The following is a 23,911-nucleotide window of genomic DNA, read 5'->3' on the forward strand; positions in this document are numbered from 1 at the left end:
TGCTTCTGGTCCAGATGGCAGAGCCTGCTACATGTAACAATTCAAGTAATATGTTCATGTTTCATATGATGTATCTAGACCAGAAACGACAACACACAGCAGCTATTTTAAGCACTCTGTACCTTACAAATACATGCTGTTCGTGATAAAAACAAAATTGTGATATAGAATTTGCAATACCTTCTTTACTAAACAAAACTACTCCAGCAGCTACTGCTCCGTCAAGAGTGCTTGTTGATTCAATTAGCTGAAAGACAAAGAAAAATTGCTTTGGTTTAGGAGGACATCATCTTAAGGTGATTAAAATGTAGTCTTAGTAGTTTTGAAGCACCATCATGTTAAAAAGTCTAGATTAGAGCAGAAAGGAATTTAGCTTTGATTGCAAGATATTTTTAAAGGCTGCAGGTGGTTCCAAATGGATGTAGTTGTGTTATGTTCTGTTAGACATTCAGTCACTCCAGCATTTATACATTACATTTTTGGCTAACTAATTATATTAGAAAAAAAAATATTTTTGCACAGCCTATTTATCCAGTTTTTATTTTTACACTGAACAATTCCTTTAAAGTAATTAAGAGACCATTTACTGTTGCCCTGATTTGGTAAATGTTATGTGTTTGCTTTAGAAAGACTACTATCTTTATAATAGGCTGCTGTGTAACCATGAGGGCAGCCATTTAAAAAGGAGAAAAAGGCACAGGTTACTTAGCGGACAACAGATAATCTCTGTAATAGAATATAATGACATTCTACAGTGTGCATCCACCATCTGCTATATAACCTATGCTTTGAATGGCTACCCCATGGCTACACAGCATCGTATTTATGTAAACTACAGTAGTGTTTCTGAAGCAACACCACCAATTGTACTAGTGCAGGAAAAAACTACATTATATTATTAATTACTTGCAAAGTTTAATCTTTTGGTGTTACTGATCCTTTAAGTGATAATACCTTAAACTTGTGCACTTTTGCCCTCCGATTTGTGACTATAAGTCATCCACCCACTTAAAGTGTAAGCTCTACGGGGAAAGCATTTCCTCCCTACTTAATCCCAATGTACTTATATACATTTATTGTATTCTGTTACTACCTGTGTGTACTTTTAAAACATACATACATACATACATACATACATACAAGTATAATGTTCTGACATGGCACACGGCACTGTGATTTTTTTCAAGCCACATGGCAAAATCTTTCGAATAAAAATGTAGAAATTGCTGTTCCTTTCTTTTAAAGGCATAGGAAGTGCTCCAGTTATTTTAAGTATTCCCAAAAGACATTGCAAATAATGGTTCAATTTCCACATTACTCTTATAACCTATATTCCAAGTTTCTCTTGAAGGGAAAACAAACCTATTTTAGTTTCTTTAGGGTAAGCTGAGACTAGTTTCTGCTTGGTCGCCGGCATTTGTGTCATTATATATTAGAATTTATTATTTTATTATTTAACATTAATAGTGCAGCTGTCTTATCCACCTCTGAGGATCCAGAGGAGTATCGTTTACAAATCGTCTGAGCAATAGTGAATCACGTCTACTGCAACAGTGTTAAGAGGCAACAATCAGACTAAAGCAATAATGAAAGGTTGTGACATGAGTGATACGCATATGCAACCATTCTTAGATCAGAATGTTATATTTAACATATTATGTGATGTTCTGCAACATGTAAATGCACATAAGGCAGTATTTCTGCTGTATGGGTATGACCGGCATCACATGGTGGTTCCTGTTCAGATCTCTTAAGTGAGGACTGTATACACAGATCCTATAAAGTCCTCAGCCAATGTGATTTTCCATACAGAGAGCAGTAGGCAATACCAAAATTTAACGGAGGAGCACATAATATTAAGGCTAGTGTCAGACACTAATTTGCTGAAAAAATGCATACGAGCTATACAAAGGCAAAAAAAAACATTTCCTGCAAAGTGGCTGCAAACAGTCTGACAATGGAGGAAAAAATTCCTGACCAAACAAGCCAATTTAATTTCAAGAAAGCTTGGTCATCCACACATCCCTGAAGGTCAGGGGAAAAATGTTTTTGTCAAAATGTATCAGTTAATAGTGCTGATCCAGCAGAATTCTGCACTAAAAACAGTTTCTCAATAGGGCAAACAGATTCTTTTATATTTAATTTTGAAATCTGACATGGGGCTAGACATAGTCAGTTTCCCAACTGCCCAGTGATGTGACTTTATCTGATAATCTTTTTTTTCCCAAAATTTACGTTTAAAGTTTAATGTTACGGTCTCTAGTGATTCAGTCTGGCAGCTCAGTGATCCAGGAGCAGGTTCTAAACAGTTACAATATGTTATATTGAGTTGATACAATTAGTTGAAAATTCTCAGTAGTATCTCTGGAATATTAGCAACTACTGTATAAATTCTAACAGCTGCCTTTAATGAAACTCTGGGATTCTGCTCAGCAAGGACAAAGATAAACAAATCAAATAAATGTATCAATTTAGAACAGTTAAGGAGTCGGCACCTATCCCAGACCTGCATTAAACTTTACACTTCAATATTAGAAAAACGGTCACAAATAGAAAACAAAGTAATTGGAAAAAGTCTATTTCTGGGGAACTAGAAACTAAACTGAAAAAAGTGTTTGAAGGCGAACAACCTCTTTAATATATTGTCAGAAAAAATACAATTTGAATTTCTCCTAACCGTTCCCCTATAAAATCATCGTTTTTCTGTATAGATCTATTGAAAAATAAAATACAACAACTCAAGCAGTTTAGAATTTTGAATCATTACTTGCAATAGCTCTTTATTGTTCTGTTTAGGGAAAATTTCCTTAAGCCTATGGAGTTTCTTAGATTTGGATCCATCCTTTTCCTGTGTAGAGGCTGGTGCCCTTTTAAATGCAGAGCCTGGTGCCCTTTTAACAGCAAGATATTCATCCGCAGAATCATCTGTTACCGAATCGGATGTGCCATTCCTATGGAAACAAACAGTTGTTAGGAAAGAGTAAATGCAAATAATACCAATGATGCAGAGAAATAAACTGAGTGTGAAGCGTCAAGTCGGGTTAGAATTAAGTTAAGATATGTATGGAAATTAATTATACAGAGATATTATGAAGTACTTAGTATGTAAGTCACCAACATATTCTGCAGAACTGTATAATAAAAGCACATATAAATCAACCATAATAATACAAGCATTTCAAGAGAAAAGCATCTCTCTTCATTTATATGCAAAGCAAAATGAACCCAGTTTACTTTAGGGGCCTCTTAGCATCCTTTAATCGGATATTTGTACTGTATTAGAGCTTATCAAAACTATTAATCAATAACTTTTCTGCAATCTGGCTCATTAGGACAATACAGTATATAAAGCTTTTAACTCCCTCAAAGCTAATAAGAAACAATGGCGGGCAGGCTTTTTGCCAGCTCAGGTATGGGATCTGTTATCCAGAAAGCTCCAAATTATGGAAAGGTTATCTCCCATAAACTTCATTATAATAAAATAATCCAAATTTTTCAAAATGATTTCCTTTAATAAAAGTAGCTTGTACTTGATCCAAACCAAGACATAATCAATCCTTATTGGAAGCAAAAACAGCTTATTAGGTTTAATTAGCATTAACCTGATTTTCTAGTAACTTAAGGTATGATTTTTCCAAAATACAGAAAGATCCATTTTGCAGAAAACCCCAGGTCCAGAGCATTCTGGATAACAGGTCCCATACCTGTAGTTCCTTAGCAGACTTTTGGAAATGCTTAGGTACCATTTTGAGAACTGGATCGATATCTTAAACCTAAACTTATAGTGTAGGTGTGAAAATTGTTTTGTAAACCTGCCCTATTTAGCAACCATATCAGCTTATGATGATTTTTAGTTTCCCACAATTGCATATGTTTTAACAGAGTTGGTAAAGTCGAGCAATGGCATTCCTTTTACTTGTTTCATTTGTTAACAAACAAAAACTGTTTACTGAAACACTCCAAAAACTTCATGTGGGATCTTAAACCACTTTACACATTTTAAATGTCACGAATTCAGAGAAAAGTATGCTGAAACGTGCAACAATGATATCCAACCTAAGTGCAGGAATATCAGAAAGGGAGACAAAGAATGATGCTACCTCAGACAATAGCAAACAAATTGCATGTGAAAATCAATAATTGCACCAGTGGTTGCTGAAGTAGAAAAATACAAAAAAGGGAAAGTCTGACAGATTGCACACAAGTTAACATATGCATTTACTAGTTAAGCTTAATGGGAATCACAGAGATTCTCAATCATCAGATGTTTTATTAGGCCCTTTTGAGTGTGGACTTTGAGCACAGAAAGAAAAGGAAGGACACAGTTTACGGTTAAAATAAATGCATTGCAGCCCCATTTGATTCAGTTGAGTGATTCTGTGTGTAGAGAGAAACAAAATGTCATGTGAAACTCTCCCAGCAGGAGTACCAACTTTTCTTCTTCAAAAAGCTATCTTACAGCTGTCTGACTGTAACAGCTGTGTAGTGACAGGGCTTCCTAGGGACACCAAGGGGTGAACATTTAAGCGTCAAACAAGCAGTAACCAAAGAGGCACAGCTTATTATTCATTTGGTATAATTTGCATATCTACATTAGATTCCAGAGGTACATTGTTTAGGTCTGTCTCAACAGTGTTTATTATATAAAATCTTTAGGAACCTCTCCTGAATCCACCTTAGAATTTGGGGGTATGTTAAAATTAAAAAAAATTAAAAATAGGAAGATCTAATATTAAAGGAGCTATTTTTTACTTTTAAAATGTAATTTCCTAGATAAACAACTTTGATTGTTATTAGTTTAAAATGCTTCTTTTGGGTTGATTAAAGGGTCACCAATATAAAAAGCCCACATTGTTATGTACGATTATGCACAGTAGGGTAGTTTTGGAAAATTAATTTTTATGTCTGAAAACGTTTATGTATATACGTAGGATAAGAAAAAAACTGTCTAACAATAACCAAGTAACCCTATATGTGAAAGAGTAATTTACTAAGCTCTGTCCAAGTACGTGTTTTCAAGTTTACTTATGTATGTGGGGAAGAGAAGAGCTCTGTCTGGAACACAAGAAATCAATCAACTTTTAAAATAAAGATATCAAATCTCAACCTCTAAAAAAGTAAAGTAAATTTGAGGGGGGGGGGGGAGAGCCAAGGTAATTTTCTCAGATATTACCTTTGCCACGAAGAACGTTAAGAGACTTAGGGAGATTAATGTGTGGCTGAGAGACTGGTGTAGGGAGGAGGGCTTTTGGAGAACTGGGCTGATTTCTCAATGAGCTACAGGCTCTTTGCCAGGGATGGGCTGCACCTCAATGACAATGGTGAAGCTTCTTTGGGGGAGAGCTAGAGGGTTGGAGGAGATTTTAAACTAGGCGTGGAGGGGGAGGGTGCAGTAAAGGATTCAGTGGAAGACAGGTTAGATGAGGTAGTGGGAATAGGAAGGGAAAACGGGGAAGCTGCTTTGGTTGAGGGTATTGTTAAGGATAGGGAGGACAACATGCTGCATTTACATAATTCTCATTCTGGCTCCAGTAATAAATGTATGTTTTCAAATGCAACAGTCTGGCAGTCTGACTGTTAAAGGACCAGTAACACCAAAAAATGAAAGTGTTTTAAAGTAAAGAAAATATCATGTACTGGTGCCCTGCACTGGTAAAACTGATCTGTTTGCTTCAGAAACACTACTATAGTTCATATAAACAAGCTGCTTTGTAGCAATGGCGGAAATTGAAAAAAGGCTAAATGGCACAGGATAAGTAATGGACAACAGATAACATTATGTTCTACAGAGCTTATCTGTTATCTGCTGTGTAACTTGAGCTTTTGCTCCTTTGAATGGCTGCCCCCATTGCTACACAGCAGCTTATTTTTATAAACAATAGTAATGTTTCTGAAGCAAACACTGCAGTTTTACCAGTGCAGGGCAACACTGCATTATATTTTTATTACTTTAAAACAATTTCATTTTTTGATATTACTGGTCCTTTAAAAAAGTGGGCTGCTGTGGTTTGTTTCACTTTGCTCTTTGGGATCAGGAAGTAAAATGTGACTTTAGTTTCATTTGCAAATTCTGTCCTTCTTAAAGCAAGAAATAACAACAATAGATATTTCCTAATTAAAATAACAGGCAAAAATGGGGCCCACTCCTCCCACAAAGGACTCCTGGATAAATTTAGTTGATTCTGCAATACCCAAAATAAAGCTTACCTATGAAGCAAGAGGCACAGCAGATAAGTTTGAGAAGGTATTGAGTCCTTGGTGGGAAATGGGCCGGGTGCACAACCAAGAGATCACATGTAACCAGATAATGAATCTTTTTTTTTACCATTTACCTGTAATGACTTCCAAGATTAATTTAACTTTAAAATAAGACGAAAACTTTGTGAGTAAATCATCCAACACCAGTGACTCATGTCCACATGCTTATTGATATATCAATGCTTTTGTTGTAATTTTTATTAAAACAAATAAAACTTAACCTTTAAAAAAAAAATAACAGGCACAAAGTATGTTCAGCATAAGCCACATTTAATGAACCAGCGCTGAAAATGTGACTTGTGCTCGTATGCGCTTCAGTCACTCTTTACTGCTGCACTGCAAGTTGGAGTGATATCACCCCATCTCCTCCCCCCAGGAGCCCATCAGCAGAACAATGGGAAGGTAACCAGATAACAGCAATCTGGTAGATATGAGAATAACACTGCATAATAAAAATCCAGGTCCCACTCTAACTCTTCCAATTACATTGAGTTGGAGAAACAGCCTGTCTGAAAGTAGTTCCATCGTAAAGTGCTAGCTCTTTCTGAGAGTACACGATCAGGCAAAATTACCTGAGATGGCTGCCTACACACCAATATTAAACCTAAAAAAAAACAAAAAAAAACACACTTATTGGCTCAACAATAGATTTTAAAATGGTAGAATGAATTACGTATAATGTGCAGTGTAATTCAGTAATAAAAACGATACCATAAAAATCATGACAAAATCTCTAAGAAATACAGATATTGCAGTGCACATGGACACACACACTGTATGCATCTATGTTCAAAGTAGCTGCAGTCACTTTGAAGTAAAATTGCCTGGGTGCACATACCAGAGAAATTGTATATTAATAAAAAATCAAAACAAGGCACTCACAGGTCTCTCATAGTAATAAAAATGTGCTTTTTATGGTCATCTAAGATTATCATCAAGGTCTAACCTTGATAAAGATCTCTGGAGACCGAAATGTTGGTTTTCTATCTAAGAAAAAATAAATAAATAAGATGACTTAAGACCCCAAACTATATTTTTCCGGTAAAAACACAATGAAAACACAACAGAAAAACCAATTTCACCATATACTATAACATGGAAGAAATTAAAACTGAAATAAAACTTAAATATTTTGAACACTGAATGGTAATACAGGGACTTCCCATACTTTGCATTAGAATGTGCCACAGTTTGAAGCGAATCAAAAGTACAGGAACGCTAGCTATAATAAGGTAGCAGAAAGAACAAAGGATTGTAGCATGTTTGCAAAAATGTGAGGACCACAGGCTCAAAACTGCAAGAGAGGGAGGTAAGAGGGTACTGCTACACACTGCAACTTAATGAACTATAAAAGCTAAAATCAATGAGAAATTACAAAAGCGCATTAGAAACTACTGTACATAAGGCTAGGGAAAAATGTCCTTAATATTTTTCATCCATAATCCATATATCTGCACAATAATATTATAAATACAATGCTATGATATTCATTTTACTTACTCCTCCCCTGTATGTGATTTCTGGTTGCTCTGATGATCTTCATTTTCTGAGTCTGAATCCAGAAAACTGACACCTTTATCTTTTTTAAAAAGTGAAGGGTTGCTTGCCCTCTTAGCTTCAGGGGTCTCAGGGATGCTGGTCACTGCAGAATGTACAAATAAATGACCACTATTTATGGAACAGGTAACAAATAGCAAGAACGTGAATAATATAACAAAGTTATTTAAAGGAGAATTCAACCCTTAACTAAAGAAACCCGACCCCCCTACGTAGACCCCAATCCCTCCTCCCCCCAGTCTATCTGCTACCCCGGGGAAATGCCCCTAACTTTTTCCTTACCCCTCGGTGCAGATTCACAGCAGCTATCTTCTGGGTGTTTGTGTCTTCTTCAAGCGCTTCGGCAATTTCCGTCTATTTTGGCGCATGCGCAGTTGTCACGAACCGGGAAATTGCTCCAACTGCGCACGTGCCAATTCGCTGGTCTCAGTCTCAGATTACCAAAGATGGCTGCCGTGAACTGCAATCCCTGATTCTGCACCGAGGGGTAAGGAAAAAGTTTGGGGCATTTCCTCGAGTTAGCAGCTAGGCTGGGAGGGAGGAGGAAGGGGGTCTACGTAGGGTAGGGTTGTTTTTAAGTGAAGGGTTGAAGTTATACAGGTGTGATCCATTATATGGATTGCTTAGGACCTGAGGATTTATGGGTATAGGGATTCTTAGTAAGGTAAAAGAACCATGCCTCAAAACACAAAAACACAAGAGAATCAGAGAAAAAGCACATGCAAAAAAAAAAAAAAAATCTAGGGTTTCCGAATAAAAGGTCTTGTGAACTTTAAAAACCTATTAAACCTATTAAATAACTGTACTTAACCGACACTGGTGTATTACAGTGTTTTTATATAGTATTTTTATGACATTTACATAAAGCCAATTAATTCAGCTGCTTCAGTTCAAACTAAATATTCTAATTAAATATTAAAATGACATTTTCATTTTTTTAAGAAATAAACCCAGGAAAAATAAAACAGTTTTCAATAACAGTAAAAAGAATTGTTTAAGGAAAAACTGTAAAATGAACAAATGAACCCCCATCCCTGATCTTTCAAAAATGATATAATTATATTAATGATGTATGTATATAATGCATAATGCAGTCTGGTGAGGTTTACTACTGCCTACTAAGGGTAAGCTATTGCCAAAAAATCTTAAATTAAAATCTTCATGAAAACTAAGCAGATTTGACAATTTACTAATGTCTCTACAGAGAATTCCCATTGTTCCTTAGACTGCATACACAGATTTCTGAGCTTAAACGTTAAAACTTCCTTGCAACACCAGTTGAATGGATTTATTAATCAAATCTAGTTCTCTAAAATACTAGATTTTTGTCAAGCCTCATGCCAACATGGAAGTCAACACTTCTCTGCTAGTAATGCTCATATAGGTATTTCACAGCAGTCAATAAGATCATTCATAAATCAAAAATTACAGATTGCTTATATCTCTGACGACAGCTCTTTGTGAGCCGAAACTAATAAATACACCATGCACGAATAAAAACGTTTTGATATATGCTTGATGATTGTGGCAATGAGAGAGATAGATAGATAGATAGATAGAAATAAAAAAGAATAACTTGCATACCATTGTCCTCCAGAGAAACTGGTGTGCTTGGCCGACTTGAAGAACCATTTCCATCAAAGGCATTATCTATTTTCTTGGTCTTATCAAAACGGAAACGTTCCAGGTTAAATGCCGACATAGTTTCAGACCTGAATTTGAAAAGATGACAGTGTTTAATCAAAGAAAGGGGTGGTTTTGGCAAAAACAAACAACAAAATGCAATTGGCCAAACCTTATATTGGCTTCTTCTACTTAAAAGGCGTTATAGACCCTAACCCCTACTGTTTTGCCTAAAGAAACAAAAAATATTTTAAGCATCATTCCAGTATACATGCATAAGAAATTTTCAATTATTTTTAAGTTATTTGTAAATATAACAGCAACGGAAAGCAGTATTTGTCTGACCCTTTCTATGTTCTACAGTGCTTTATCTGACTATGGAAACCCTGGGGCAGTAACTAGCTGATTAACGAACCTATGAGAAAGCATGCAGGTCATTATGTGAATTTAGAGTCTCCGTTGGTAGACAACAGACCAGCAGATATTAAAATAAGACAGTATTTGGGGATTAATCCCTGCTGTAAATTTGTACTCTGTAAACAATGTAACATCAACATGTTGGTCATACAGGCATGGGAGCGATTATCCAGAATGCTTGGGACCTGGTGTTTTCCGGATAATGCATCTTTTCGTAATTTGGATCTTCATAGTCTACTAGAAAATCATGTTAACGGTAAATAAACAATTAGTTTTACTTCCAATGAGAATTCGTTGTATCTTAGTTTAGATCAAGTAAAATGTACTGTTTTATTATTACACAGAAAAAGGAAATCATTTTTAAAGATTTGGATTATATGATTATAATGGAGTCTATGGGAGACCAACTTTTAGTAATTCGGAACTTTCTGGATAACAGGTTTCCAGATAATGGATCCCATACCTGTAATCGGCATTACTTTGTCAAATTTATAAAACTGAATAACATTGCAGTGTTAGAACTGCTATTTTTTATTCAAAACTCTACAAATAAAAATATTATATTATGGATATATTGGAAAGTTGCTTATACTGGTATGGGATCCTTTAACCAGAAACCCATTATCCAGAAAACTCAGATTTAGGGAAAGGACGTCTCCCATAGACTATTTAATCTAATAATCCAAATTTTTAATAACAATTCATTTTTTCTCTGTTATAATAAAACTTTACCTTGTACTTAATCCCAACTAAGATATAATTAATCCTTATTGGAGGCAAAACCAACCTATTGGGTTTATTTAATGTTTAAATCATTTTATAGTGGACTTAAAGGGATACTGTCATGGGAATTTATTTTTTTTGTTTTTCAAGATGCATCAGTTAATAGTGTTGCTCCAACAGAATTCTGCACTGAAATCTGTTTCTCAAAAGAGCAAACAGACTTTTTCATATTTAATTTTGAAATCTGACATGTGGCTAGACATTGTCAGTTTCCCAGCTGCCCTCAGTCATGTGACGTGTGCTCTGATAAACATCAGTCACTCTTTATTGCTGTTCTGCAAGCTGGAATGATATCCCCCCATCCCTTCTCTCCCCAACAGCCTATCAGCAGAACAAGAAGGTAACCAGATAGCAGCTCCCTAACACTGGGACACATTCAGTTACATTGAGTATGAGAAACAACAGCCTGCCAGAAAGCAGTTCCGCCTTAAAGTGCTGGCTTTTTCTGAAAGCACATGACCAGGTAAAATGACCTAAGATGGCTGCCTACACACCAATATTACAAACTAAAAAAAAAAAAAAAAAAAACACTTGCTGTTACAGGAATGAAATTTTATATTGTAGAGTGAATTATTTGCAGTATAAACAATGTAATTTAGAATAAAAAAATACATCATAAAAATCACGTCAGAATCCCTCTACAGAAAGGTCCATTATCCGCAAAACCCCAGGTCCCGAGCATTCTGGATAACCTGTCCCATACGGGTCATTATATTCTTTCATTAGCCAACATCTTTATTTAATGATCACTATTGCTGGTATTTTTCATATCTTTCAATCCAATATTCATCTGATATCTTTTCCTCCAACAGGGTGCTTGATACAACTTGACCTGCTATCCAGAAGCAGAGTTTGACATTTCTTTGATGATTTCAGGAAATGAACCAGGTTATGTCCCCTAACATAGTTGTGTAGTATATGCAGCAATAGAGTTTTTAACAAATTCTACTACTCTTGTTTACGAATTAAATTATAGGACTGTAAACAGAGAAGCTAAACTATTATAATAAAATATTATGTAAATGTGGATTAACATTACTTTTACAAATACATTAGAGGACATTATAGACAAAGAGCAGGGGGGCCTATTTTCGCCATAGAAAATATGAGAGAATCAGAGGCCTCCCCTTAAGACTTGAGGAACAGAACTTTCATTTGAAGGAGTGAAGTTGGCGGTTCATGGTGAGGGCAATGAGGTTGTGGAATGTGATGCTGGCAAATTCTATTAATGCCTTTAAGGGTGGCTTGGATCATTTCTTGAACAAGCATAATACCCAGGGCTATTGTGATCTTAAAGGAGAAGGAAAAGCCTTGTCAGAGAAAGGTCCACCTAAATATACAAGTAAACACTGCATTTCTTTCCTTCTATTGTGTACACATGGGCTTCTGTATCAGACTTCCTGCCTTCAACTTAACCCTCCTTGCCCCGGGCGTGAGCATGCTCAGTTTGCTCCTCTTCCTCCCCTCTCTGCTGGAATCTGAGCCTAAAGCTATAAGTGAGCAGGGAAAGACTCAGGCAGGAAGTGATGTCACACCAAACTAATACTGCAGCTGCTAAACCAGAGAGTGTCTAGAGCTTTTTACTCAGGCATGGTAAAACATTCTACAGAATAAATATAGTGTTCTAGCTTGCACCTTGCACTATTGCAGCTAATCTATGTGTGAGAGAGAGAGAGAGAGAGAGAGAGAGAGAGAGAGAACCATTACCAACAGGCAGGCCAGGCCATTCAGTAAGTCAACTAAAATTTCAGGTATTTGATTCTGTGGAACTAGGCTAGCACTTCTACACACGTTAGAGATGCAGTGGATACATAGGTTAGATACAGTGTAGCCTAAGGGATTAAACAAAGATTATACTGCTGCCATGTACCAGTAGGCAAGTAGACAATATAAAGATATACTCTTCTGTTTTTTTCATTTGATGTTTTTAGATTGTTAATATTTATCTTCACTCCACTGAACATTATTTTGGAATCGGAATGTTCTGAGTGCTGATATTACCTTGTGCATAGTGTCGCAGATTTTTCAGTTTTTCAATATCTCATTGTTTATTTACGTGGGTTAAACCACTTTTGTAGTTCAGGAGTTGCATTATTATGGACATTCTCACAAATCCAGACAGTACAAGGGATGTATTTGTCTCACAATGGACTTACTAAGAAATGAATACCTATATATCTGGTTCCATGTTTTGGTGGAACCAATTAACACGGTTGTTCACGTTCAGTGCCTCCCCCTACCCTACCTTTATTCACAAGGGACATTTATTGGATTTATTAAGAATGTATATGGTTTAATGATTTGGTGTAATTGTACCAATACCTTCCCTAACCTCCCCTCTCCTTCACCTAACACTTTTTAACACAGAGAAGTGTATATGGCTATAGGATTGATAAAGAGCCCAGTGAGGCCCAAAACATTGCTTTGTGGTCTACTATGTGCCAATAAAATCCCCATAATGCAAAGTTGATTTATGTACATGGTGTGCTGAAGTTGTCTGGGTATTGGGTATAAATTCAGAAGATATTTATCATTCATTTCTGCAAGGCGTTTACCACATTCTTGAGGGTTATCATGAGCAACATGAATGAGATAACTGAGCTTGTAAATGGTGCAGTTTCACAGACACGTGCTGTGATTGCTCTGCTGCCTTTTATCTATTAACAGGGACTCCCATGATAATGTTTTAGAATATCTAGACCAGCAATGTTTTAGAATATCATAATTGAACAGATATGGTAAGGAGACCACCCAAAAAGAGCTAAATTCCCAGCTAATTGAATGATGTAGAAGGGTATCCGTTTATTAATACTTACATCCAACCAGCACAAATACTGATCTCACACGATGACATACGACAATTGAAGTTATATAATGCATTGTGTGATTTCCTCAGGCATCTTCCGTGGTACAGAAGCGCTTCACATTGCCTACAGTTACTAGACCACAAACAATGGCACTACTGCCGGTTGTCCCCTCCACACCTTGTCTTTACAGTAAGCAAAATAGACGTTTAATAGGTTCCCTGCACATCTTACCTCTCCGACCACTTCCCGCGGGTTCTCAGGGGGAGACTGTGGGCGGAGCCTCGGCTGTGGCGCGCCGAGTGATGACGACTATGCCGGCTTGTGTAATAGGAGGAGATGCAATTACGTCATTTCTTTGTCACGGAACATCGTCCAGTCATTGGCGCTTTATGTTTAGTAAGCGGAGCTTATAGTCCTTGTTTGATGCAGGGATCTCTGTCAACTCTCTGAATCGTCTCCATATCGGTGAACTTTTAGCTTGTGCATTTCGGACCCTGAAGAGCGCTTCAAATGCAGTTATCTATTAAGAGGGTCATTATGAGCACTGAATTGATTGTTTAGGCTCTTTGGAGCATTTATATACCGTCCATCCATGTGCAGTATGTTTTGTAAAGTAGGGGATCGATCTTTAGCCTGGGCGATAGGAAGCCGTAGCCTTTGGCTTTTAGACTTGGATCTGGGAGAAGTCAGGAAAACTATAGGGCTGTATAAAAAGATATTGCATAAAACTGCTCATATGTAAACAAACCATTTTCATAATAATACACCTTTTCTAGTAGTATGTGCCATTGGGTAATCATAAATTGAAAATTGCCATTTTAAAACATAAGGGCCGTCCCCTGGGATTGTACGATTCATGGTGCACACAAACATACCTACAAACCATACATGTTAGGTCACATGAGCCAATTAACAGCCATGGTTCTGTCTTTTGCCTCCACACTTCTAACTGTTCCAGTCAGGGGCAGATTTATCAAGGGTCGAAGTGGATTCGAGTGAATTTTCAAAGTTCATAAAGTTTGAATTTTGAAGTCAACTTTTGGGTACTTCGACCATCGAATAGGCTACTACGACTTCGACTCGAAGTAAAATCATTCGAGTGTTCAACCATTCGATAAATCGAAGAACTTTCTCTTTAAAAAAAACTTTGACTTCAATAGTTCGCCAAATTAAACCTGCCGAAGTGCTATGTTAGCCTATGGAGACCGTCTTGTGCATTTTTCCAAGTTCTTTGCAGTCGAAGTAAAATCGTTCCATTTTACTTCGACCACAAAACGATCAAATTCTGTAAAAAAACTTCGACTTCGATATTCGAAGTCGAAGTATAGCCATTAGATGGTCGAATTTCGAAGTATATTTCACTTTGAAATTCGACCTTTGATAAATCTGCCCTTAGAGTTGTAGTTTTTCTGGTCAGGTGACATAGATCATCACGAAATGGTGATTCAAGGCAAGAGATGTAAAATGGCAAGATTTACTTAAATATATAGACCAGTTTGGTAAGCTTCTTTAATATGCCACTTAATATGATGTAAACTATCTGTTCCTTAAGTGTTTTTTAGGTGTCAGTGTGAACTGTTGTTAGATAGCATTGGCACCTGTTCCATGCTCATTTGAGTTCATATCATGGTAAACATTGTCTATGTATTCCATATTATTATCCAAGGGTGAAACTGTATCCTCATCCATAGCTAATGTGAAACAACTGTTTAGTTTTCTTTTTTCAGTGATCAAAAAAATCTTGATTAAGCTTTATAAGATACTAGTGTATATCACTTAAGCTGGCCATAGACGGAAAGATAAAGTCGCAAAAAATTCATTTTGTACGATTTTCAGACCATGGAGCAGATTTACAAAAGGGCGGAGTGACTAACACTAGCAACTTTTTGCCAGAGATGACATCCACAGTGACATTACCAGTTCACTAACAGGAGTGATTTGCCTAGCGAAAGAGACAGTAGCTAGCGTTCGTTCGCACTCTATCGCCAGGCAAACTTTTGTTCTGCCGAATGGATGTTACTCCACAAATTCAGCAAAGTGCGGATTTTACTGAACGTTACCTCTTTTGCCAGATTTGACTTCGCCACCTCAGACCAGGCAAAGTGCTAAAAAGAAGCTAGATCTTCCTCAATCTTCTGTCACTTACATCATATCCTGTGTGCTGAAAATGCATTAAAGTTGAAAAAACGCTGGCGACTTTACCTTTTTTTAAGCGGGATTGCCTGCAAAAGTCCTAGCAAACTTTTTTTTTGGTGACCAGTTTTCTCGAGACATTTGCTAACATATGGAACATTCATTTTACATTGGGCTCATGTGTAGGGCATTATATACATTCTCTTGTCTTTATTAAGGTTGCCTGCACCAACATTTATAATAAAGACCTCTATACAAATTTAATTTACCCACTGTATGTAAATTGACCTAAGCGCAAGATCACTAGCAAATTTTTGCTAGCGCATCTTCACTATGAAATGCTCGCACTGCTGAAGTAACGCTAGCGAAAAGTCGACAGCGTTTGGCACCCAGGGCTCAACTAAGCACATTGGTGTATATTAGTGTATAGCGAATTTGTGCATGGCGAAGTTGTGCGGTGTGCGAATTGGTCGCTGGCGACAATTCTCCCTTTACTGAATCTGCCCCCATATGTGGATTGTCCCAAAATTTTGCGTAGTATGGCGATTATTTAGTCGATCAAACAAGTTATTAGATTTCTTTCAGCTAAAGATAATATCTCTGCATGTATCTGACGATATCAATGTGTGACTGTAACTAGTATTTGTCAGACATAACTTTTGTACAATTGCTGTCATGGCCAGAACATTGTCTGATTTGTTCTTTTAATACTGTATTTAATGCTTAGTTACAGGTCGGAAGATTGCGCCGTACGATCGTTCGTATTATATGAGGCTAGAATCTGCATGTCTGTGGCCAGTTTTAGTCTAGGCAAGTGACTCAGATTACAGACAAAAATATGTAGTAGTTAATTAGAGTTAAAAAAAAGACAGAAGTTCAAGTTCAACCACTCTAAATGAACTCCAGTGGACATATATACAGTAAATAGTGAATAAAGTACCCCCTCTTGTAAAATATAAAGATATTATAAGTTACCGAGGAGTTTCATGACCATATAAAAACACGAGGCCAGGTCATGGAACTCCGAGGTAACTTATAATATCCTCATATTTTACAACTGGGGGTACTTTATTTATTATAATACACAAATTTCAGTGAGTCATGTGACAAAAATTACATCAGAACTCACCGTTTATAACTGATGACATCAGAACTCACCGTTTATAAGGATATAATTTACAAGATATTCATGGCTTTTGTGTATTATATATAGTGAATAAAGTACCCCCTCTTGTAAAATATAAGGATATTATAAGTTACAGAGGAGTTTCATGACCATATAAAAACACAAGGCCGAAGGCCGAGTGTTTTTATACAGGTCATGGAACTCCGAGGTAACTTATAATATCCTCATATTTTGCAACTGGGGGTACTTTATTTATTATAATACACAAATTTAAGTGAGTCATGTGACAGAAATGACATCAGAACTCACCGTTTATAACTGATGACATCAGAACTCACCGTTTATAAGGATATAATTTACAGGATATTCACGGCTTTTGTGTATTATATACACATACCTGTACTGTCCTTTTTATACACATTTATAAACTATATACACCAATACCCATGCCAAACTAACTGTAGAACTATAGATCGCAATAACCTTGAATATTTCTTTTCAGGAAATCATCCAAGCCACTCTTATAGGCATTTATAGAATCTGTCGTCACAACATCATCCTGCAGGGCATTCCACAACCTCACTGTAAAGAACCTATTTGGATATCTAAAATTATATAGTTCCTGTTCCTCAAGTCTAAATTGCATTTACACCCTTGTAATATAAGCAAAATATGGCAAAAAGTAGAAACAATTGTAATATGTTATATCGCCCTTGAATATGTCTCAGGATCTGAGCCAAAAGGTCTATTGCTTTGTTCTCTTTAGAGGCACTTAGCATATACTGTATTTTCAAAAACATGCTTTCATTTAAAGATAAACAGCCCTATGGGGCAAATTCACTAAGCGCCGAAGCGCCTAACGCTAGCGTAAATTCGCTAGTGTTACTTCGCACCCTTATGCCTGGCGAATTTGCGCAATGGACGTAACTACGCAAATTCACTAACGCGCGCATTGTACTGAACACTACCTTTTACGCTAGACTTCCTTCGCCACCTCAGACCAGGCGAAGCGCAATAGAGTAGATAGAGATTGCTTCAAAAAAAGTTCAAATTTTTTCTAAGTCCCAAAAAATGCTGGCGTTTTTTTCTATATTATGGGTGATAGGCTGAAAAAGATCGAAAACATTTTTGGGGCTCCCCTCCTTCCCCACTAAATTTCCTAACTCATGGCAACTTAACTATACAGTGGGCACATGTGTAGGGCAATATAAAAATTTTATTTGATGTTTTGAAGGTTTCCCAGGCATTTGTAGTGCTGCTACATATTCCTCCATTGAAATTTGAATTTGGCGCCGTATGCAAATTAACCATCGCTAGCGTAACTTCACTTCACTTAGCGAATCAATGCTAGCGCAACTTCGCAAACTTACGCTACCCCTGACCGCAACTTTGGATTTTAGTGAATTTGCGGAGCGCTAGCGAAACTACGCCTGATGAAGTGCGGTGAAGTTATGCCTGGCGCAACTACGAATCTTAGTGAATTTGCCCCTATGTGTGTTGTATAAAAAAAATGATACCTTGTAAACTGTAGTCATAATTAAACGAGTTGTAAACCCAAAAGTTTACATAATCAGACATACTGTATAGTGTTGTTCTAAGAAACACTGCAATGTACGAGGTCCGGACTGAGAATGAAAATAGGCCCTGGCGTGTCAGGTACACAGAGGCCCAATCAGCCCCCACCAGCCCACTAAATACTGACTTTCTATGGGACCTTATAGCAGCCCTTCTGGCATTTGCCAGAGCCCACAGGTCTGGGCCTGCAATGTACATACATTTTAAAGTCATTTATAAATGTAATTGCTATTGAAAGCCTCTTCGTATTCTCTGCACTGATGGTTCTGTGTATAGAAGCAATGTGGATCTCCTCTAGCCGTGTGTAAAGAATAGCAACAAATAAATCTTGCTTTAATGTGCAATTACAACATTTTGGGTTTACAACTCATATGTGTAGGCCCCTGATGAGGCAGCCCGGGTGGGCCCAGACCCCCCAGTCCGACACTGGTCAGGCTAAATGATGTATGAGATGGTTAAACAACCTCAGAGCTGGAGCTCATACTGTAGTTGTAGAGCTGGCTCAGAAAACCATGTATATATTTTATAAAGATGATATAAGTGAGTTACGAGTGGTTATGGTGTTTGGGACGATTGTACAGTCTATAGACTCACATGCTCCTGATCAGAAACATGGAGTGGTGTGTGGCCTGGCCCGAAACTTGCAGGTTTACCCACTGGTTAATCATTTAAACCTTGGCTGTACTGCCAACCAGTATGCAGTATTATACCCCACCCCAGTTCTTTCTGGCATGCTTCCCTGGCTAAAACTCCACTGGCACTAACTTGCACTTGCCCCTTCCAGTAATGTCAAAGATAAGTGGATAGGGCACAAATATATAAATGTTAGCAGCAGACCTGGTTGGGAGAGTGGAGGTTGGTATAGGTTGACAAATTGTTACTACCCCACACAAGTTCTTTGAGGGTTAATAGTCTTATAGCTTAACAGTTGTACAAATTAAAGCTACAGCCTTTTTCCTCCAATATAAAGTATCTGCTATTTATCGGTAAGCAGTCTATAATGTTTCATCCCACATCTACCAACATTTTAGCTGCATGATGGAGCTTATTATTACTTTAATAATGAAAAATGCACAAGTTTGCAGAACAGCATCATACAACAGCAATCTGCACAAATGTACTCAATGTACTTAAGCTGTCTTAGGCAGGTGTTAAATACAGGGCAATAAGGTCACACCACATAATCAACACTTTAACTTTGCGCTGAAATATTTTCAAAGGATTGAGGGTACAGTATTTACTGCAACAAAAACATGTTTTGTTGTATTAGCAGTTTCAAAAGACAGAAGCCTAGTGTCCACTAGATGGCAGGCTTTCTTTGCAGAGAAACTGTATGGGTACTTAGAAGCATCCTTGTGTTGAGAAATTTTGCAATACTGACAGAATATATGGTTTGCGGACATTGCCGGTGCAATGCCACTTCTCATTTGTTTAGTGGGGTTGCTTCATCTTTAGATGACCTAGTAGCACAGTATCTCAGTAGCCAGCTGAAAGTACTAGTATAGTATATATAATCCAGCAGGCGCTTGGGATCTGGGGATTCTTTTCCATAATTTGTATCACTGTATCTGATGTACAGTTTGAAAAATGTGCAAAAAATGCCCATTGACTAATCCAGAATGCGTGAGATCTGTGTTTTCCAAATAAGGGGACTTTCTATAATTTGGATCATGATACCTTAAGCCAATGCTACTTGGGGCTTATTCTCGACCTGTGGATAAATGTTGGCTATGAATGTGCCCTTCTGTTGGCATCTGTGCCCTAAATCTACTCTATGTCCCTGCACCCTGGCCAACACGCAGGGGCACATTTACTAAGGGTCGAGTTTCGAAGTGAAAAAAACGTCAAAATTCGACAATCGAATTACAATAGTTCAATATTCGAAGTCAAAGTTTTTTTTTGATCGAATATGGCCATATTCGATCGAAGTAAAATTGTTCGATCGATTAAATCCTTCGATTCGAACAATTTAATCAATTGATCAAACGATTTTCCAAAAAAAAAAAACCCTTCGACTTCTAAAAACTTAGCCAGATGTTGGCTATAGGTTCTAGGAGTTCCACATAGGCTAACATAGCAATTCGGCAGGTTTAAGGTGGCGAAGTGTCGAAGTTTTTTAAAGAGACAGTACTTCGATTTTCAAATGGTCGAATATTCGCCGTTTTTTCAATTCGAGTCGAAGTCGAATTTGGCCTATTCGACAGTCGAATTACCAAAAAATTACTTCGAAATTCAACGTTTTTGAATTCGAAAATTCACTTCGACCCTTAGTAAATGTGCCCCTTAAGTTCAACAAAACTTAATTTGACCAGGGCTGCCCAAACTTGAACATAGTGTGCTCAGCTAAAGTATCAACTGAATTGTTGAGCATTCAATTAGACATTTAATTTCACATATAAATCCTTATTGCACTCATTATTGTATGTAATTAAACTTTATTTTTATTTAAGAAACAAATTATATGAACGGGAACAATGATTGAGTTTATTTACACCTATTTATTTTTTGGGTCAAGGGCCTCTTTAAGTATTAGAAATAGTATTAATTCTGTAAAGCCTATAATGGATACTAGCTCAGGCAGAAAATGCTTTGGAGCATGCACCATGGTGTATTTCATGGACTGCTGGGAGCTTTCTGTAAGCAGTGCATGCTTAAAGGAAAACTATACCCCCCAAACAATGTAGGTCTCTATTAAAAGATACTGAGTAAAACAGCTCATGTGTAAAACCCTGCTTCATGTAAATGAACCATTATCATAATAATATACTTTTTTAGTAGTATGTGCCATTGGGTAATCATAAATAGAAAATTTCCATTTTAAAAAATAAGGGCCGCCCCCTGAGATCGTAAGATTCACTGTGCACAGATACAAACCACATGTAAGGTCACATGAGCCAATTAACAGACAGAGTTCTGCCTTTTGCTTCCTCACTTCTTCCTGTTACAGTTAGTGTTGTAGTATTTCTGGTCAGGTGATCTCTGAGGCAGCACAGATAGAGTCACGAAATGGTGGCTCAAGGCAAGAGATGTAAAAGGGCAATATTTATGTAAATATATATTCCAGTTTGGTAAGATTCTTTAATATGTCATTCAATTTGATATAAACTATCTGTTGCTTAAGTATTAATTTTGGGGGTATAGTTTTCCTTTAAAATGATCAAACACTGTACTAAATAATACTCTGCAGTACCCCAGGAATAATATATAATTATATATTGCTTTATGACAAGCTTAACGAGAGCTACATGACTTTGGTATTGTACCCTAAAATTCTGAGATCCCATTAATAATAGTACCAATTATTGAGGAACTTTTTTTCTCTTTTAAGTACAGGCTTTCCTTTCATCCTCGGTCACTTCTTTCTTGGATTGCTCCTTTCCTGGATCCATTTTGCAAGTGCTGCTTGGGGCAGGCACAACTCCCTGGGGGGGTCAAAAGGATTAACACTATAATCGATATAATATTAACTATATAATATAACCTTGTCTATTTGGTTGGAAATGCAAAACGAATTTTTTTTTTTCATATGTACTTGCCTTATAACAAAACAAATATAATTTGGTCAGTTGGGGCTGCAAAAACTCATATAGGAGAATTTGGTATATCATTGTCTTAAAGGAGTGGTTCACCTTTCAAATGGGCGTCACTGACCCCATCTAAAAACAAATGCTCTGTAAGTAGGGTTAACCCTTGCAAGGTTTATTGCGGATTTGATGGTGTGAATTTGTTCCTTTTCCCATGTGGTTGTGAGGTGGACCATACCTCTTTCACTGTGCACCAGGGATTCACGTCTTCAGACCGCCAGGGTGTGCAAGTGTAAGTTGCTTTCTACCCTGTAAGTAAGGTTACCACCTGTCCGGTTTTGATCTGTCCGGGTCAAAACATTTGGAAAACCGGGCTGGATTCCCACGCCTGATGTCATGATCTGCCCCCATCAAATCATGCCCTCTTCCCATTACATCACGGCCCTGCTCCCCTGCCCGGAGTTAGACAGGCCAACAGGTGGCAACCCTATCTGTAAGGCTACACATTTATTGTTATTGCTCCATTTTATTACTACTCTATTCAGGCCCTCTCCTTTTTATATTCCAGTCTCTTATTCAAATCAGTGCATAATTGCTAGGATAATTTGGACCCTAGCAACCAGATTGTTGAAATTGCATACCACAGAGCTGCTGAATAAAAAGTTAAATAGCTCAAAAACCACAAATAATAAAAAATTAAAACCAATTTCAAATAGTCTCAGAATATCATTCTCTACATGATACTAAAAATTAATTTAAAGGTGAACAACCCCTTTAAGTGCTTTTTATGGAATGTGTATAGACCACACTCCAGAGCTTCAAAACAATTTATATTGTATGCACTGAACTGTTGAACTTACTTTTCCTAAAGTTGTCAGCAGCTCATGCACTTCAGCTGAGACACACTGTTTCATTTTCAATACGGGCCTATGCTTTTTGAAGTTACCGGCTATTGTTCGTCATGCATTAATGCACAATATAATATGCAAATGGAAGCTATATGATGTATCCTGCTGCTTTTGCTATGCATGTTATGCTTTTAACAGAACAGTGACATTAATGGGACATACTTTTATAATTCCCAATAACACTTTGAGACAAAGAACAGAGTTAAGTGCACTTGTGTAACAAGGTCATAGTTTATAGATTAAATAAAAATAAAAAGTTAAATTAAATACATTCACCTACTGTATGTGTATGTAAAGGTCTGGCTTTACTATACCAACAATATAGGTATTGTTGCAGGAATTTAAATAGCAATTAAATTCATTAGTAAGGGCTTAATAGTAATTATGACCCTACATGTCAGTCGCATGTTTAGTATTTAATAAGCTTGCAACATCTCACAAATAATGGGAAGCAGGTAGCATTCTATATTCAGAGATCCTCACTTGGTCCTCTTTTTGATATCTTAGATCTAAGACTAGAATAAGCCAAAAACGGTTTATGGTGTGTTATGCAATGATGCAAACATCCTTTCTGGCTTTCTAACTTTTAACACTACGTAGGATCCACTGAAAGTGCAGTGGTTCTTGGAGTGACACCATAATAATACTGTATGTTGTAGTAGTGATGTAGGTTTGAACCTATTCAAACTTCTATGTTTGTGGTACAGTATATTTTCTTTTATTGCAAATGATCAATAAAACAAGTCTTAATGAAAGAGATTCATAGAGATCCCACAAAGTCAGCAAGGATCAGTGGTATAACTATAGAGGAAGCAGATCCTGGGGCCTGGGTGTGCTGCCTCTATACAAGGGGCCCACGAGGGGTTATGTGGATGACCGGCAACACACACAATATCTCAAGGGCCAGAAAAATGTTTTTGCGTGGGGCTTGAGCCTCTATTTTTCCTTCTATATCTGTGTGTTTAGCAGAAACGTGACATGATCTCTATCTTTGAAACCCTGCAGCCTAGGGAGATTAGAGAAGGCAATGGGCACTATACTATGATTCATCTTGTGAAAACTGCATTACAAGATTTTATTTTTTAACCAATAGGGATTAATTATATCTTAGTACAAGGTACTGTTTTATTATTACAGAGAAAAGGAAATCATCTGTAAAAATTTGGCTTATTTCGATAGAACGGGGTCTATGGGAAATGG

At 37.1% G+C, this 23,911-nt stretch overlaps 1 protein-coding gene across 2 annotated transcripts in view; it reads right to left on the bottom strand.

Annotated features, from left to right (window-relative positions):
• LOC108710927 (SWI/SNF-related matrix-associated actin-dependent regulator of chromatin subfamily A containing DEAD/H box 1) overlaps positions 1–13,830 on the bottom strand; it is a 67,641-nt gene extending 53,811 nt beyond the window's left edge. The window contains exons 1-5 of one of the 2 annotated variants that reach the window (XM_018252143.2): positions 13,677–13,830; positions 9,400–9,527; positions 7,759–7,900; positions 2,768–2,951; positions 181–247 (exon numbers count right to left, since the gene is read on the bottom strand). In XM_018252143.2, the coding sequence (XP_018107632.1) occupies positions 181–247; positions 2,768–2,951; positions 7,759–7,900; positions 9,400–9,517 (511 nt within the window). In that variant the 5' untranslated portion in view covers positions 9,518–9,527; positions 13,677–13,830. Of the gene's footprint in view, positions 1–180; positions 248–2,767; positions 2,952–7,758; positions 7,901–9,399; positions 9,528–13,454; positions 13,654–13,676 lie in introns of those variants that run through there. The other variant, XM_018252136.2, reaches the window with a different exon arrangement.
• Positions 13,831–23,911: the final 10,081 nt, after the last annotated feature.

The sequence above is a fragment of the Xenopus laevis genome, chromosome 1L (assembly GCF_017654675.1).
Source record: "Xenopus laevis strain J_2021 chromosome 1L, Xenopus_laevis_v10.1, whole genome shotgun sequence".
NCBI lineage: Eukaryota > Metazoa > Chordata > Amphibia > Anura > Pipidae > Xenopus > Xenopus laevis.